This window comes from Myotis lucifugus, unplaced genomic scaffold (assembly GCF_000147115.1).
Source record: "Myotis lucifugus unplaced genomic scaffold, Myoluc2.0 scaffold_216, whole genome shotgun sequence".
Classification (NCBI taxonomy): domain Eukaryota; kingdom Metazoa; phylum Chordata; class Mammalia; order Chiroptera; family Vespertilionidae; genus Myotis; species Myotis lucifugus.
In genome coordinates, this window is record NW_005871264.1 from 1521509 (window position 1) to 1540280 (window position 18772).

The following is an 18772-nucleotide window of genomic DNA, read 5'->3' on the forward strand; positions in this document are numbered from 1 at the left end:
TGGAGAAGTATGTTCTAGGCTTTAAAGAGAAGGGCATATCTGAGGAACCAGAGAAGGCCATTGGGGCTGATAATGCAGCCAGTGAGGATGAGAATAATACAAGACAAGTCTGGAGGGACAGACTGGCATCAGACTATGGAGGGTTTTTTGGGTCACTTCCAGGATTTTGGTCTTTATCCCAAGAGGTATGAGATGTCTCTGGGGGTTGAAGTGGTAGCACAACAGCATCAGATTAGCATTTTGAGATCCGTAGTGTGAAGAAAAGACTAAAATATGGGAGGATTGTATAAAGGGAGGCGAAGGAGGAAGTTATTGGAGTAGCTCAGCCAAGAGATGACAGAATCTTGAACCATGCAAAAGGGTAGGCATGGGTAAAACCAGGCTGCAGTTTATGCCCCTGATGGTGGGGGAGTGATGGCATAAACAAGGTACTGCTCTTGATTACTTCTATACATTGAAAGGATTTGTCCCTGCAAAGTTCATATGCTGAAGCCCAAACTGCCAGTGTGCCTATATTTAGAGTAAGGGTGTGATTAAGGTTAAATGAAGTGATAAGGGTGGGGTTCTGATCCAATGGGATTAGTGTCCTTTTAAGAAGAAACACCAGAGAGTTGGCTCTGCTCTCTCTCCACCATGTCAGCACATAGTGAGAAGGTGGCCATCTGCAAGCTAGGAAGAGCACTCTCACCAGAAACTAAATTAACCAGAAGCTTCATCTTGGATTTCCAGCCTCCAGAACTATGACAAATCAATTTCTGTTGTTTAAGCCACACAGACTATGGTGTTTTGTTATGGCAGCCTGAGCTGGCTAATATAACTACCTTCTTATAAATCTTAGGATTCAATGAATGATGTTGTGCAAGTATATTTATACTTTCTTTGCAACATCTTTTTGCCATGGTCTTAACAACCATCATATTAACATATTGCCTTAAAATTTGTTCTGGTTATCTATCTCTAGGTAACAAACCACCTCAAGACTTAGTGGCATAATTACAACAACCATGTTATTCTGCTCACAGATTCTGTGGGTCAGGAATTCAGAAAGGGAACAGAAAAAAATGGCTTGTCTCTGTTTTGTGGTAGCTGGGTCCTCATTTGGGGAGACCTGAAAAGTTGGTAATGATTCAAAGGGCTGGAGCTTGCTCAACTGAGTTACCAGAGATCCACTTCCAATAAAATGGCTTATTCACCCACACATCAATCAGATCCACCTGGGACTGGTGATTGGTGCACCTTCCCGTGGCCTCCCCACTTGGCTTCTCATAGTGGTTAAGTTCTCAGAGAGAGCAGATAGAGGGAGTGTTTAATGACAATGAGTGCTCCAAGACACCCTTTTATGGCCCAGCCTGGGAAGTCAGGTAGTATCACCTCTACCACACTTTGTTGGTTGAGGCATGCACAATATCACACTGAGATTCAAGGAAAAGGGACACAATCCTCACTTGATGGGAGGTGATGAGAAGAGAGTTAAAAAAATTAGTGACTTATTTTTAAATCACCACACTCTACTTTTGAAGAGAATACTCAGGAGACAACTTTCTCTGCTCCTTCCCAGTTATGCTCTGGCTAAGGTGGCGACATAGGAGGTGGATGGAATAAGGCAACTACAGGGGTAAGGCTGGAGAGGGGCAGTTATTAAGGATGACTTCTAGGTTTCCTACCTGAGAACCTGGATGAATGATGGTACTCATTGAGAAGACAGAGAACAATGGAATGGGTTTGAAGGGAAAGAGCATATATCTGGTCTTAATATGTACTGAATCTGAGATGCTTGTGATACCCTTGAGTGGAAATATTGAGTAAGCAGCAAAATATTTGGCTCTACATCTCAGTAATCTGGGATGGAGATATAAATTGGGATCCACTGGCATACACAGACGGTAATTGAAGTCTTGTGCTTCATTTTCTGAATTGTCTATTCTTGTCCTGGGATCAGAATGGCATTCTATTAAACAATTTACATGCTTAATAGTGATGTTTCAGCTCTCTGGCAAATAAACTGCCTTTTAAGATGTTTTACTGTGATAGCAGTCAATGAGTGACCTTGAGTACCTCTAAATGGTATATAAATTCAATTTAGCATTTAACAAATAAAAACATTCACCAACCAGACCCTCTCTAAACTTGAGGGTCTACTTAATCAAAAGGGCCATTATAAGTACTAAGCTTAGTCATCAATAGTTTTTCTGCCTTCTCATATCTATATTTATCTTCACTTTACCACTTTTGCATATCTAACTTAATACTCCTATATTTGATTTCTAATATGTTCCCTTCACAATACATTTGCTGCTTTTCCTTTAAATAAAAACATTTTTTAATTAAAAAATGTATACAGTATTATTTCTTAAATGTGGTGGGCACTAGATGTTTTATTTTATTATTAAGCTATATATATGTACATATATTTATTTATGCTTGATACATTTTAAAACAATTAAATCACATTCAACTGCCTTTAAACCTGAATAAATTCAACATTTTTATTTGTAATGAATGACTTAAGACTGTGCCAACTATGAAAAAAATAGTTGTTAGTAAAATTATAGGTATTTATTATCGAAGTCTTGAATATGTGAGTGATATAAGTTTGAATAGATGCCCAGCAAACAATAAACATGACATGGCATATTTTACTAGCTTGTGAGAACATGTCTTGGGTACAGTGTGAGGAACAGGTTATGAGTAAAAGTATCAGCGAAAGACCTACATTAGTACCTATTTTTGCTAACTGACAGAAATCCGAAGAGAATTTTTGCTTTTACAGAAGAAGGCAAAAAGTGTAAAGAGTGTTTAGTGTTTGTTTTTCAGTGAGCCATTATAGAGGTAGTGCGTACCCCGAGCAGCAAGTGTGACATCACCAAGCTATTTCCCTGGGAACTACACTCAGCATCTCAGCATCAAGTCGTCATAGCTTTGAACTGTGTCTGTGAGCATTTGAGCCTCTTCTCAATTGATTCTGTTTGTCCATTAGCAAGATGTGTGCTCTGAAGTATCAGAAAGCCTAAGAGAGCTTGTAAGGATGTACATTTTGTGCAAAACTGGATGTAATTAAGCATTTCAATGATGGTAGATGCGATAAAGACATTGTGCATGAGTTGAACGTGCCCGTGTCTACCATTCGCTCTATTTACATGCAGAGAGATTCTTGCATGCAACCAAAGTTACTACTGGTTATGCCAGTAGCAAAGGGTCTCTTTTAGTCAGTATCCAGTAATAGATAAAAGAGAAAGTCTACTGCCTGAGTGAATTGATGGGTGTACAAAGTATTGTATTCTGGTAAGTTATTTATACTTAAGGAGAAATTGGTCAGTCTTTTTTATAAGCTGAAACAGAAAGCACTGGATGATGATGAAAGTGTTGTAAAAGTGGAATTTACAGGTAGTTCTGGGTGGTTTGATTGTTTTCTGAAGTGAGGGCAGTTTCATAGCTAAGGTTACTGGAAAGAGTGTTCAGCTGTTACTGAAGTTGCAGAGAAGTTCCCGAAGAACTTAAGAAAATAATTACAGAAGACAGTTATTCGTATAAGCAAGTTTTTAGCTGTGACAAAACTAAAATTTATTGGAAAAAACTGCTGAGCAAGACGTTTATTTTGACAGAAGAACATCAGGTTGAGAGACATGAGGCCCTGAAGGACAAGTTTACCCTGATGCCTATTGTTAATGCCATTGGTGATGCTTTCCTAGGTCTCTACTAATGTACCATTCAGAATATCTGAGGGCACTTACAGGTATTGATAAGAAGAAATAAATAACCTAAATAGCCGGATCGTTTTTAAAGCAATTGAATTGGTAGTAAAAAAAAAAAGTCCCCACAAAGAAAGGTTCAGATGGCTTCACTAGTGAACATTATTAAACATTTAAGGAAGAAATAGCACTAATTCTACACAAACTCTTCTAAAAAATTAAAAAGAGGAAAATACTTCCCAATTCATTTTGAGGCTGGCATTATTGTGGTACTCACACCAAAGACATTACAAAGAATTAAAAAATGACAGGCCAATATTCCTCATGAATATAGATGCAGAAATAAACACAATTTTTAAAAATAAACACAATTTTAGCATATCAAATCCTACAATCCTATATAATAAAAGGCTAATATGCAAATCGACTGAATGGAGGAACGACAGGTCGCTATGATGCGCAGTGACCACCAGGGGGCAGACGCTCAAGGCAGGAGCTGCCCCCTGATGGTCATTGCGCTCCCACAGGGGGCAGAGCCACTCGCCAGAAGCCCTGAGCTGGGTTCATGGCTGGAGAGCGCAGTGGTGGTGGCGGGAGCCTCTCCCACCTCTGCGGCTGCACTAAGGATGTCCGACTGCTGGCTTAGGCCCGCTGCCCGTGGAGAGAGGGCCTAAGCCGGCTGTCAAACATCCCTTGAGGGCTCCCAGACTGCAAGAGGGCACAGGCCAGGCTGAGGGACCCCACCCCCCTGACCCCAGTGCACAAATCTCGTGCATCAGGCCTCTAGTATATATAAAAACTTGCATCATAATCAAGTGAGGTTTATTTCAGAAATGCAAGGTTGGTTTAACATTTGAAAATCAATCCATTAATTCACCATATTAACACACTAGAAAAGAATCTAAAAAAGAAAAAGGCTAAAAAATAAAATTATGATCAGTGAATACAGAAAAAAACTGTTAGAATCCAACATTAATTCCTGATAAAAACTCTCAGGAAATTAGAAATATAATGGAGCTTCTTTACTAATCAAGAACCTCTACAAAAACAAAAACGTGTATCTCACTTAATGATAAAATACTGAATGTTTTCCTTCTAGCATCAGGAACAAGGCAAGGATGTTCATTCTCACCACTTCAACATCGTATTGGAGGGTATAGTTGTTGGGTCTGAGATTTGGTTTTACCGTGCCATATAAAATAATGAGTTAGCCTGTTACTGTTTTGCAGATGCCAACAGAAGACACAAGTCTCCTGGGTCAGACACAAAGGACTTTATTATTCGTGGCACAGCAAGAAGCATATACATCAACATATTTGTGTTGGTTACTCTTGGCCCCAAGTCCTGCAGAGGCAATGAAAGGGGCTCAGATGGATACTATGCCTTCAGTGGATTTGTGTTATAGCTAAAGAATGTTTTGGGGAACCACTGCTTTTCTAGCAAGCTAGTAAGCAAGCCTACTCTTTGGGAGTGATAGATATGTTTATTATCTTAGTTGCATTGGTGCACATATATATCAAACCACACCAGACTGTGCACTTTAAATATTTGCAGATTGTTGTACATCAATAAAGGTGTCCCCCCCCCCCCCCGCAAAAAAAAGAGAAAAATCTTCCATTCTAAGCATTCTAGACCTTTCTATACCATTAATTTAACCAATATTTTTGGGCTACTACTAATGTGTTAGACACTGGTTGGGAATACAATGGTAAATAAAATCCCTCTTCCTATAGAGTTTATATTCTTATAGGAGGAGACTAAAAAGAATAAATAAAACACTAAATGATGACAACTTTGATTAAGGAAAAGAGAATTAAGTAGGGTGGCTACTTCAGATGCATGGGGTGTTCTCTCTGGGAGGATAGTACTGAAGTAGAGATAGAATATCAAGAAGGGGCCAACCATGTTGAAGAGGGAGAACACCTCTGGCATTCATTATTTTGGTTGCCTGACTGTTCTCATTTCCCTTCAATCTCTTGTAAATGACTGCTGAATTAACTTTCCCAAAGGTTAATCTGATCATATTATTCCTGTGTCTAAAAGTCTTCAATCCCTCTCTTATCTCAATTACTACATGATGTTAGCGCTACAATCTGGCATTACAGTCTTCATGCATGTGATATAACCTACCTTTCCATTCTTTTCACTATTTCTTTACTTTTATATTGGACTTGAAAGCTGCCTGAGAGCCAAAGGATGATAAGCATAAAGATAAAACAAATAAATGGACAGAAATTATTTTGTCCCACAAAAACATAATAATATTCCTCATAAGAGCATAGTTGACTGAAAACATAATCTGTGCTTGGAAAAAAAAAATAGAATGGATGTTTACAATTTTAGTGATTCTGTTAAAACCAGTTCTTTTCCAAGAGAACTGGATTTTCTTTAAAACCTCATTTTCCCAAGACTGGGGCCAACCTAACATGAGCAGAACTTTTGAAGACAGGGAAGAGGTGTGCTGTTCCCCATCTCAACACCAAAATGAGTTGAAGACACTTCCCTTGCAGAGGACCTTGATTAGACTCCTAGAAAGGAAACAGGAATGGGTGGGAAATAAATAATAGTCAGAAAAAGAGTGTGTTGAGGTCCCCAAGACCACCCTCAGCTTTGATGATTTATTAGGATTCACAGGACTCAGGATATAGTTAGACTCACAGTTATGGCTTATCACAGCAAAAGGATACAAAGCAAAACTAGCCAAGGAAAAAGGTACATGAGATGAAGTCTGGAGGAAACCAGGTGCAAGTTTCTAAGAGTCTTTCCTCTTCCAGTGGAGTCACACAGGATGTGCTTAATTTCTCCCAGAATTAACACATGTGAATGAACACATGTGATAACACATATGAAATGCGTTACCTGCCAGGGAAATTCATCGGAGACTCAGTGCTCAGGATTTTTTGTTGGGGTTGGTCATGCAAGTATCCTCTACCTAGCAGGTGCCAAAATCTCAGTCTCCCAGAAGTAAAGTAGGTGTTCAGCATAAACCACACTGTGTGTAGAAACACTGCTGAGAATGGTGAAAACACTCCTAAAATTTAGGTTCCCAGATGCCAGTCAAGGGTCAACCTTACAAATAGGCTTTTCTAAGGATAGTAAAATCCTTTTCTGCACAAGGATGTGCAATATGAATATGTTGCAAATTTTCACATGCAAAAATTCTTACTTTTTAATTAAAAAATCTCACTTTCAGAATTTTTTTTAAAAAAAATATATTTTATTGATTTTTTACAGAGAGGGAGAGGGATAGAGAGTTAGAAACATCGATCAGCTGCCTCCTGCACACTCCCTACTGGGTATGTGCCCGCAACCAAGGTACATGCCCTTGACCAGAATCAAACCTGGGACCCTTGAGTCCGCAGGCCGATGCTCTATCCACTAAGCCAAACCGGTTAGGGCTCAGAATTTTTTATATACAGGATGTTCATAACGATTTTGTTTCTATCAGTAAAAAAAAAGGTAAACAAGTATGCAAAAATTGTGCAATGGCTTAGTAAATTATAATATAGTAGTATAAAGCAATATTAAGTAGCCATTAAAATTATATTTCTTTTTAAAAGATGTTTTTATTGATTTCAGAGAGGAAGGGATTGGGAGAAAGAGATAGAACCAACAATGATGGGAGAGAATCACTGATTGGCTGCCTCCTGCATGCCCTACACCTGGGATTAGCCCTCAACCCAGGCATATGCCCTGACCAGGAACTGAACCGTGAACTCCTGGTTCATAGGTTGACACTGAACCACTGAGCCACACTGGCCAGGCAAAATTATATTTCTGAGGAACAAAAATGATTATTCTAGGGAGTAAATCAGTATATATCTATATCTATATCTATATATTCCAAAATGGGAGAAATGCAGAATGAATCCAGAAGGAAATACATTAGAGTATAATCATGACTCATTTCTGGAGGATGGTTTATAGAAAATAATTTTTATTTCCTTCTTAACCTTTTTCTATGCTTTCAATTTTTATTTAATGAACATGTATTCTTTTCTAACTAGAAAATAAGTTATAATAATAAGATAATTTTGTTTTAAAAGATTTTAGATATAAAGGTCTGTGGATTTAAAGCAAAGATTTTTGCTAAAGTGTTAAATACTTAGTGTGTACAGTGAGTAACATGAGTACAATGTATACAGCAGCTTGATTCTCAGAATGGCAAACGACCATTTAAAATGCACTTTTTCGCCCTAACCGGTTTGGCTGAGTGGATAGAGCATTGGCCTGTGGACTGGAAGGGTCCCAGGTTCGATTCCGGTCAAGGGCATGTACCTTGGTTGCGGGCACATCCCCAGTGAGGGGTGTGCAGGAGGCAGCTGATCGATGTTTCTCTCTCATCGATGTTTCTAACTCTCTATCCCTATCCCTTCCTCTTTGTAAAAAATCAATAAAATATATTTAAAAAAATAAAATGCACTTTTTCTATTTAATATGCTTCTTTCTTCAATTAGCTAACATTGAAAAAACAGTAGAGAGGGGAGATTTTATAAACATTAAAGAAAGTACATTAACTAATTTTTATTCTAAGGAAGAAATGGTTCACAAACTAGCAAATCTAAAAATAAAAATGCTTTTTTTTGAAAACTAGAACAAAGGATGAATTTCCTGAATTACTTTGAATGTTTACATGATCACAATTTATCTACAATCTGTATTACTAAAATAAGTCACACACATTTTCGAAGTTTTAAGAAGGGTTAGATAATTACACTACAAACTTCTGGAGAAGGTGATTTCAAACGTATTCAGTTCCAATTCCCCTCCATGTGCTTTAACGCATCTCCCTCATTACACAGACACTGCTCCACAGAAAGCTATTTTTGTATTGCCAGATAGATTCTCCAGCACCGCATCAAGTAGCAGCTGTACAGAAAACAGACCACTATTTATCCTCTTCTCCCTAGACAGATGAAGTGGCTTGCAGCTTATTTTAAATCACAAAGCAATTCTTTTGTGACTGAATTGGCCCAAGGCTAGGGAGGTTGTGCAGTTCACTTCCCACATGACCTCCACTTGTGGTGGCTCCCAGGTCCTGGCAGAACAGGAAAACCTTGAAGCACTCTATGTGGGGCAGTGCTCTGTTTGCCTCTGAATTGGCTCCTGGGCCAAGTCAGAAAAACCGAATTCTGAAAAGTCATTTCAATGGAAAGTACACTTAGAGAGGGGGTGGGTGCAGGGACCAGAACTTTTCCTGTTAGGTAGAGAAACATGGTTAACCTAAATTGAACATGGGGCACAAATGGAGGATCAAAAAGACACGCTAAACAGTGGTTGAGCATTCACCTGTGAACCAGGAGGTCTGGGTTCGATTCTAAGTCCGGGAACATGCCCAGGTTGCAGGCTTGATCCCCAGTGTGGGGCAAGCGTGCAGGAGGCAGCCAATCAATGATTCTCTCTCATCATTGATGTTTCTCTCTATCCCTCTCCCTTCATCTCTGAAATCAATAAAAAATATATTATTAAAAAAACCACACACACACACAACAAAAACCCCACACCTACTGCCTCAGTTCAGCTATGCAATTTTTTGCTCCATATATATATCTTACCTAATAATAGAAAAACATGTAAATTGACTGTCCCTCCGCTACGCTCACCAGCCAATCAGGAGAGTATGCAAATCAACCCAACAAAGATGGCGGTTAATTTGCATACATAGGCGCGAAGCAGCCGGAGCCGCGAAGACTGAAGGCTCCGGCCAGAGTGAAGGCCTGGGTCCCAGGTCCCAGAGGAGAACCAGTGCCGGCAGCCAAGGGAAGGGAAGGCCTATTGCACGAACCTCTTCGTGCAACGGGCCTCTAATATATATATAAAATAAATCTTTATTGTTCAGATTACAGTTGTTCCTTTTTTCTCCCCATAGCTCCCCTCCACCCAGTTCCCACTGCACCCCATGCCCTTACCACACCCCCCATTGTCCTCGTCCATAGGTGTTCGATTTTTGTCCAGTCTCTTCCCGCACCCCCCTTTCCACCCGAGAATTGTCAGTCCACGCCCTTTCTATGCCCCTGATTCTATTATATTCACCAGTTTATTCTGTTCATCAGATTTTTTATTCACTTGATTTTTAGATTCACTTGTTGATAGGTATGTATTTGTTGTCACTTTGTTGTTCATAATTTTTATCTTTACCTTTTTCTTCTTCTTCCTCTTCTTAAAGAATACCCTTCAGCATTTCATATAATACTGGTTTGGTGGTGATGAACTCCTTTAGCTTGTTCTTATCTGTGAAGCTCTTTATCTGACCTTCAATTCTAAATGATGCTTTGCTGGGTAGAGTAATCTTGGTTGTAGGTTCTTGCTATTCATCACTTTGAATATTTCTTGCCACTCCCTTCTGGCCTGCATAGTTTCTGTTGAGAAATCAACTGACAGTTGTATGGGTACTCCCTTGTATGTAACTGTTTTTCCCTTGCTGCTTTTAATATTCTCTCTTTGTTTTTTGCCCTTGGCATTTTAATTATGATGTGTCCTGGTGTGGTCCTCTTTGGATTCCTCTTGTTTGGGGTTCTCTGTGTTTCCAGGACTTGTAAGTCTATTTCTTTCACCAGGTAGGGGAAGTTTTCTGTCATTATTTCTTCAAATAGGTTTTCAATACCTTGCTCTCTCTCTTCTTCTGGCACCCCCATAATTTGGATGTTGGTACGCTTGAAGTTGTCCCAGAGGCTCCTTACACTATCTTCATATTTTTGTATTCATTTTTCCTTTTGCTTTTCCGGTTGCGTGTTTTTTGCTTCTTTGTATTTCAAATTTTTGACTTTATTCTTGGGATCCTCTAGTCTGCTGTTGGATTTCTGTATATTATTCTTTATTTCAGTCAGTATATGCTTAATTTCTAATTGGTCCTTTTTCATATCCTCCAGGGTCTCACTAAATTTCTCAGAGGTTTCTAGAAGATTCTTGAGTAACCTTATAACTGTGGTTTTGAACTCTATATCCAGTAGTAGTTTGCTTTCCTCCATTTCTTTCTTGTGACATGTTTCTTTGTCTTCGCATTTTGGCTGCTTCCCTGTGTTGATAGAGTGTCCTTGTGTGGTAGGTGTCCTATAGGGCCCAGTGGCTCAGTCTCCCCAATTACCTGAGGTGGACACTCTTGGTGCACCCCTTTGTGTGCTGTGTGCACAGTCTTGTAGTTAAGCCTTGATTGCTGTTGGTAACACTGGGAGGAACTGACCTCCAGGCCAATTGGCTGTGAGGACCAGCTGTGTCTACAATGGGAGAACTGCTGTGCTGGATGTCTCAGTGGGGCTTTGGTGCTCACTGAGTCTGCCCCTTGAGTGTGTCGCTTATGGATGTGAAGAGCTGTAGTCTATATGATCTCACACTGACCTCTGGGTACACTGTCTCTTGGATCCCCAAGGAGGTGCAAAGTCAGTCACTGCCTGAGACCACCCACCAGGAGCTACAGAGAGATCTTCAGATTCCTCCTCTTTGTTTGGGGTTTGAGGCCCAGCTGTGAAGCAATGCAGGCTGCTATTGCAGGGTCTTAGGCCTTTTGGAAGCTTTGGAGTTCTCTGATCCAGCTGCAGTTTGTTAGGTTTTAGGTTGCAAAATGACAGGCCATTCATATGCAAAAGTTGCTGCGCACAGCTTGGGTGGGGTTGTAAATTGGGTGGGGCGGGGTCAGGGAATCATCAGGGTAGAGCAAACAGCAATGGCTGCTAGTCAACCCTTCTCTGGAGATGTCCCTGGGTCTCTGTGTCCCGTGGCCCCATGCAGGAACGATGATCGTTGCGAGCACCTCTGAGAGAAAGCCACCCTTGCACTCCAGCCAGATGCCAGACAGTCCAGTTTCTCCCCGTATGAGTCTGGGTCCCCAGAGTCTTGCCCAGAACTGGAGTTCAGAGCAATCAGGAGCTTGTATCTCCCTCCACAGAGCACCCAGTTTCCAGCCCGTTTCGCGCGCCTCTGTACCTCCGCACTTTCACACCTCCTACCAGCTTCAATGTGCTTTTTCCTTTCCTTCTAGTTGTATAACTTCCACTCAACCAGCTTTCCTGTTCTGGTTCTGGATGATATTTGTTTTGTCTTTTAGTAGGAGTTTTGATGTGGTTGTGAGAGGCAGCAAGTACAGGTGCTTACCTATGCTGCCATCTTGGTTGTCCTCCATTATATATTTTTAAAAGGCATTTTAAATAGTTTGGCTATATTCAGAAATGTAACTGCTTAAAAAAGGTCTCTAGTGCATTAAAGGACTGTGTTTGGGGAGGTGGTGGGGAAAGAGGGCAGATGAACAAAGTATTACTATAGTTTCTTTTGAGTAAAGCCTACTCACTAATCAAAGTCAGCAACTGCTGCTTGCTACGTGGTGGGTCATATATGATCAACAGTCCTTCAAAGACTTTTTTGCTGCTTCATGTTTTCTTCTTCCCAGGAAGAAACAGATAATATGTGACTTGGAGTAAAAAAAACCTGGGTTCAGATCATGTCCCTGTCAAAATATGCATTAACAATTTCCAGGCACTATATTTTCCTGCCATTTGTCACTTCTGAATTTTAGGCTTGACCTCTATGAAGTGGGTATACCAACAAATGTCCCCTTTTCATAGGTGATTGTGTAGAAAAAAGGATAAGCAAACTGTAAAGTGCTATCTAAGCATTTATTATTGCTGTTTCTACTACGTCTTCCTGACATATAGAAAGTACTCAACAAACCTTCACAAACTTATTAATGAACTGGGCTAATTATAGTGGGCAAATGGCAATAGTGGCTAAATCATGAACCTTTAAACCAATAACACTTTTACTTCAAACTTAATGGATATTTAACTGTAAAATATTAATATTTTACATAAAACTAAGTTGAACACCTTGAAAATATCCCAGGGGAAAACAATGCCTTGACTGCCAGAAGAGGTCACTGTATTCATCATATACAGGTGAATCCCAGGTATGGTAGATAGATACTAGCAAAGCAGGTTTCATTTAGTTATAGAGGCAGTAGAATGAGAGGTTAAGAGCCTGAGCTCAGGGGTTTAAATCTCAACTAACAAGTTGTATGACTGTAGGCAAATTGCTTAATCTTTTCTAAATCTCAGTTTTCACATACATTAAAAGAGAAATGCAGTAGCATAGACTAGTACGATTTCTGTGAAGATTAAGTGTAAAAACATAGGTGAATACTTACCATAGTGATGCCTGGTTAGCTATCGATCTTCATCAGGCTATCTACAGGATGACTTACTATGAGTGGAACTAAACCAGGAGTCCTCCATTTTACAATCTGCTATTAACCTTTAGCCATGGTGTATTATGGTATCTTTTGACAAACACAGCAAAGGGGGACCACTGTGGTCATATATCCTACCAGGTCATCACATGCCACTATGCTGCTTGGGTGACCTTATATATGCTTACTGGGAACTGTAGTTCCCTGCCCTGAATATTAGCAGGCGTCCAAAGGTATAATTCTTCACATTTCACTAACCACTCTCTGAACCATACAGACTCCCTGGGTTATACTTTCCAATTTCTTATCCACATTGCTCATGCTCTATGTTTCACTTCCAATAAAATTTATCTTTTTTCAAATGGAAATGTCAAAAAGCTTAAGATGTGCATACATGCATACTTTTTCTCATTTGCAGTGAGTGAAATCCTGCTAATACAGAAGCTATAATAGTGAAACACTATGATAGGCACTCCTTATAATAGTATATACCATGTTAAATGATGATGGTGGTCAATGAAGCAATTGCTTCACATTCAATATCCTAGTGAAATGTATTAACTACATTAAAAAAAAAAGAGAGAGAACCTACCCCTTCTTGAGATGTCCTGCTAAGTGAGTAAAAACCTTAATTCTAGATCTATAAAATTTATCAAAATAACCCAACTGTGAAACCATTGAGATTCTTATCACTGATAATTTAATAATGCAGTAAATTCTGGATCTTGGATATAAAAGACATTCCTCCTTCATGCCCTCAACAGTCATCTTCTTGAAATCATGCCTACTCCTCTGGGACTGGGAAGGCCCCTCCTCTGGGGCAAGGCTGGGCCCAGTCACCTTAGCACGAGCTGTCCCTCCAGCCTGCCTATCTGTGACAGTGCTACCTGCCAGCAGCAACCTGGTGTCTACTGGGCTGCTGCAGATTGAACAGACTGTGAATCCAGCTAGAGGATAAGAGGTTGTTTTAATTGGCTAAATCTGTGATGTACTAAGCGTATGGCCATGAATTTGTAGCCAAAACACTAATCTAAAAAAAATGTCATGTGCAATTAAAACAGAAAACAAAAACGACATTTTCACTCATCAATTCTAGTTTTGCCACAAGGGTTTTTAAACTAACATTTTACAATGACTACCAAATCCTTACCTTTGCTGAAATAGAATTTTCATGGTATACTCCTTGTACCAAGTCCCTAAGGGCACTTGCTAAAAGTTCCACAACCTAAAAACAAGATAAAAAATTAAAAGAAACAATTTAAAAAATGTATCTGCATTTTTACCTCAGAAGGCCTCTGAAGGCTTAGGAGCAAGGCAGTATTTGTGTTTGATAGAGAAAAAAACAGGGTTATGTGCAAAGATTCTGGCAAGTGGCACTGCCCACCTGGATAGTAAGAGCTGTGATCCAATTTTTTCAGTCATAAGTTAAGCAAAAAAATCTTGTAAGCACAGCATTTAACTAATATACATGAAAATCCAGTAATAGCCATTTTGAACATAAAATTAAATTTCATGTAACTAATGAAATTTTAACCCAATTTATTTTCTGTATGTTTATTTCTGTCAGGTGGGTACTTTTTCAATATCCCCATTTTGGGAGCCATTACAATGCTAATATTCATACTTAATATAGAAAGAAAAGCAAATGCAAAAGAATACTAGTAGTTAACCTTTCCAATGTGTTCATTTTGTTGTATTTAAAATGCACTATGGATATATTCAATGTAGGGACTCTGGGTCAAACATACCTTATTTTCAAATCTGAAAATTTTTACAGAAACATTATATTGAAATCGTATTCATTAAAACTTATTAATTTCAAGGTCCAGGCTATTTTAAAAAACCACACACACAATCAAGCAAAATCAAAAGCTTTGAACTTGTTCCAGAATGTAAAACAAGCAGAAAACAGTAAATCGTCTCTTTGGAACTACTGTACAATTTAGAGTTGTTTGCATTAACCATCTTAATTCAAAAGGATAAAATAGTGCTATTTATTATAATGATCACAGCAGCCATTTCAAACAAAAATTCCTCAAGGGAACTCTATCCACTTCTTATGAAGTCTTACTATCTTGTATATTTAGCTTCCAATATTATGCAGTTCTGTATCTGATTCTCACTCTTTGTTTCCTAAAATTTAGCTCAGTTTTGATTGAATTAAAGGATTTTGTTTCAGCTTTTATCATTCTTGTAATTGAAGACGTTATTAAGCCAAAGGATACAGACCCAAACATCAAGATATTTCAATTTCAGGTACCCTGGATTTAATAAACATTTTCTTAGAGGCAAATTATATTAATTTGTAGAAAGGTTTGCTTTACAATTTTAACACATGAGCACTTATCTCCAAATTTATATTTACATATATACTGTATAACACACACAAGGCTGCTGATATGGAAATTTTGCTGATTAAAGGCATGTCTTTTTCTAGCTCCTCAAATAGGTGAATTTGTAAGACCTATGGAAAATCTTTTTTTTTTTAATCGCATTGCCCTTTAGGTAACCAAATGCTTAAGAAATATTGTAGCAATATGAGCTGCAGAGGAACTGGAAGGACAATGATCCTACAGTGTTACCAGATGTGTTGAGTTATTTAAGTGGGGAAAAGAGAAAAATGAATGGATTTCCCCCCCTGAAGGTATCAGATAAGCCCTAGTCCCAAATCCAGGAGGATTGAGTATCGCCAATAGGTCTATGAAAGACTGTAACTAAATGCACAGCATCAGATTGGATTACAGTTTATACAAGCAACATCCCAAGATCCTCCTGATGGCTGGACACATAATACAGATCAATCACTTACTAAGAAATGTTATGGTTTTGAAACAGTTTGAGCTCTGAGACCAGCACTGGTAAAGTGAAGAGGGATTTACAAAGATAAAGTCTGACACTAAACGTCAAAATGACGGTATGAACTTTTAATAAAGAATCTGGATCTGTATTCCTTTACTTTCATAAAATTCCAGACCAGGCAGAAGCAAGAAAAACAGTTTATTCTCTGATTTGTCTTCTCTTAATGCAATCAGCATATACAGGCAGACCTGTATTTACAAGTTCATAATCTGTAAATGACCTATACTTCCAAATGGTCATACGTACTTGGACAGAATATACCTTCATAGCCAATGACATTCATCATGGAACAAACTGGACTATTGTGGGTTAACAAGTCCAGGAAGATAAGAGATTACGAAAAGCAGGAATAGCCTACAGGAGTTGAATGTGTCCCAGGCAAGGTGACTTACTCAGTGCACACATAAATCTCTTTCCATTGCCTAAAAAGTTTACTTTTTAAAAAAATATATATTTATTGATTTCAGAGAGAAAGTGAGAGGGAGATAGAAACATCAATGATGAGAGAGACTCACTGATCAGCTGCCTCCTGCATGATCCCCCGGGGATCAAGCCCGCAACCTGGGCATGCGCCCTTGACCAAAACTGAACCCAGGACTCTTCAGTCTGCAGGCCAAGGCTCTATTCACTGAGCCAAATCAGCTAGGGCTGAAATGTTTACTTTTAAAGTTACACCAAAGAGAGATGTGTTTAAGTATCATCCTCCTTAAAATTGCAAATATTTACAGGAAGACCGCAGGGCTACCAGCTACACTACTTTAACAAAACTAATATTTTCTTTATTATACTAGAGGCCCGGTGCACAAAATTAATGCACTGGAGGGGGGTGTCCCTCAGCCCGGCCTGTGCCCTCTCACCCTCAGGGAGCCCCTACCCTGTCGGGGCTCCGTGATGGATCACCCCAGCAGAGAGAGGCCCTGCCCACCCACTGCAGTGCTCCCACTGGGTAGCGTGGGCCTCCCTCTTTGGGGCAATCGATCATGGGGCTCCGCCATCGATCATCCCCAAGAAGTAGGCCCTGCCCACCTGGCTAGGGCTCCGCAATGGATCGCCGCCACAGAGGGAGGCCCCGCCCACCCGCTGCAGCACCACTGCGCGGTAGCCTGTGCCTCCTTCTTTGGGGCAATTGTGAACCCCCCGATTGATTGCCTCACCGGCCGGTGGCCTGGGCCTCCCTCTGCAGGGCAATCATGGGGCAATGGCCAGGCCCCTGACCAATTGCATCGCACCTGCCTTGGCTGGTCTGGCACCAGTGGGTGTCATAGTGTGGTCTTCCAGATGGTCATCCATCATCCGGATGGTCGATCTGCTATTGGGCTGATTTGCATATTACACTTTTATTATTATAGATGGCTTACCACCTCAGGCATTCACCTGTTTAGACACCTATTATACTAAAATATAAGAAAGCAGTTGCTTAATAATAATATTTCTTCAGACTCTTGAGGAATAATCTGTTCAAGCAACCCAAAATGGTAGCCAGGACAATGGCAGCCAGAGGATAATCCAGAAGCCTAAATGCTGGACCTCCTGAGGCTGAGTCCAAGGCCCAGACTTCTTGTGCTTTAGACAAGAGCAACCCTGAGAAACATTGAAGGACTTTTGTTTCTCAAGTCCAAGGGGTCAAGCAAACACTTTCTAAAGAAGATAGTCTGAAAGAGCCTGAATGTTAGCCACTCTCAGAAGCCCAACAGATTAGACTGGAATGACACAGAGCAGGTGAGGAGCCAGAGGCTTCAAGGCCTTACTACTTATTTCATTGTGAGATTTGGGGCAAATCAATGAATTTCTCTAAGCTTTGGTTTTCCTCAACTATAAAACAAGGAATGTTGCAGAACATAATTCCTTAAAGTCCCTTCTAGTTCTAAGGTTCTGAGCTTCTAGAAATGTAAATCTTAGTATTTATAATTAGACATGTAAATGTAAAAACTACTTTATTGTAATCTTTCCTTTTCTCACAGACCTTTTCTTCTGTCTGAATTCTAGTGATCATTTGTGAAACTTTTTGTACCCAATCCATCTTGGCTCCAATACCTAGAATCAAAAGGAAACAATTTCCATTTTTTAAAAACGATTCTGACTGGTAGCCCACCCCATCAGCAGTAAAAAAGCCCTACTTAGGTCAATTGCTGAGATCTGGGTTTTGGCGGGCTCTAAGGCTTGGGAGTAATTCTCACTTATCAGATTCAGATGACATGAGGGTTGAGTGTAAAACTGCATCAAACAAACAATGGCACTAGTTGTCCACTTCATTTCCTTCTCTAGTGAGTAAATATTAGAGCACTTAGAAAAGCATCTGAACATAATAAATCTTATTGAGTGTTAACTTATTAATCTCCTATACTTCTATATTATTACTCTATATTCAATATAAATCGTGGATAGATGAAAGGCACAGATTAGAAACCAAGATTATAGTGCAGGGGTGGGCAAACTTTTTGACTCGAGGGCCACAATAGGTTCTTAAACTGGACCGGAGAGCCGGAACAAAAGCATGGATGGAGTGTTTGTGTGAACTAATATAAATTCAAAGTAAACATCATTACATAAAAGGGTACGGTCTTTTTTTTTTTTTTAGTTTTATTCATTTCAAACGGGCTGGATCCGGCCCGCGGGCCATAGTTTGCCCATGACTGTTATAGTGTCTTTTACGTCATGTGGCCAAACAGCTAATCTAATAAAAGACAAACATGCAAATTGACCGTACCTTCGCTATGCTTTAAGCCACGCCCACCAGCCAATCAGAGCGACTATATGCAAATTAACCCAACCAAGATGGCGGCCGGCAGCCACGGAGCTGAAGCGAGCAGGAGGCTTGGTTGCTCCAGTGATGGAAGAAGCCAAGCTTCCCGGCCAGCTCTGAGCTCCACTGAAGGCAACAAAGTTTCAATTATAGAAGGTAAATAAATCCCAGAATAAAAAAGAAAAAAGAAAAAAAGGAGAGGCTGGGAGCTTCTGTCGCCAGGGTGGGGGGGTGGAGCGGGGCTTGGCCAGCCTGAAAACGGCCCTCAGCCCCTCACCCAGACTGGCCAAACCTCCATGGGGTGAG

The 18772-nt window shown here is 39.9% G+C and overlaps 1 protein-coding gene across 3 annotated transcripts in view; it reads right to left on the bottom strand.

The window, feature by feature from the left end:
* The window catches only part of PDSS2 (decaprenyl diphosphate synthase subunit 2), a 202257-nt gene that overhangs the window by 51093 nt on the left and 132392 nt on the right, over positions 1 to 18772 (bottom strand). For 2 of the 3 annotated variants that reach the window (XM_006098018.3, XM_023761774.1), the window contains exon 4: positions 14015 to 14089. The exons of the other annotated variant lie outside the window; for it this stretch is intronic. In XM_006098018.3, coding sequence (XP_006098080.1) covers positions 14015 to 14089 — 75 coding nt within the window. The remainder of the gene's footprint in view (positions 1 to 14014; positions 14090 to 18772) is intronic. 3 annotated transcript variants of the gene reach the window in all.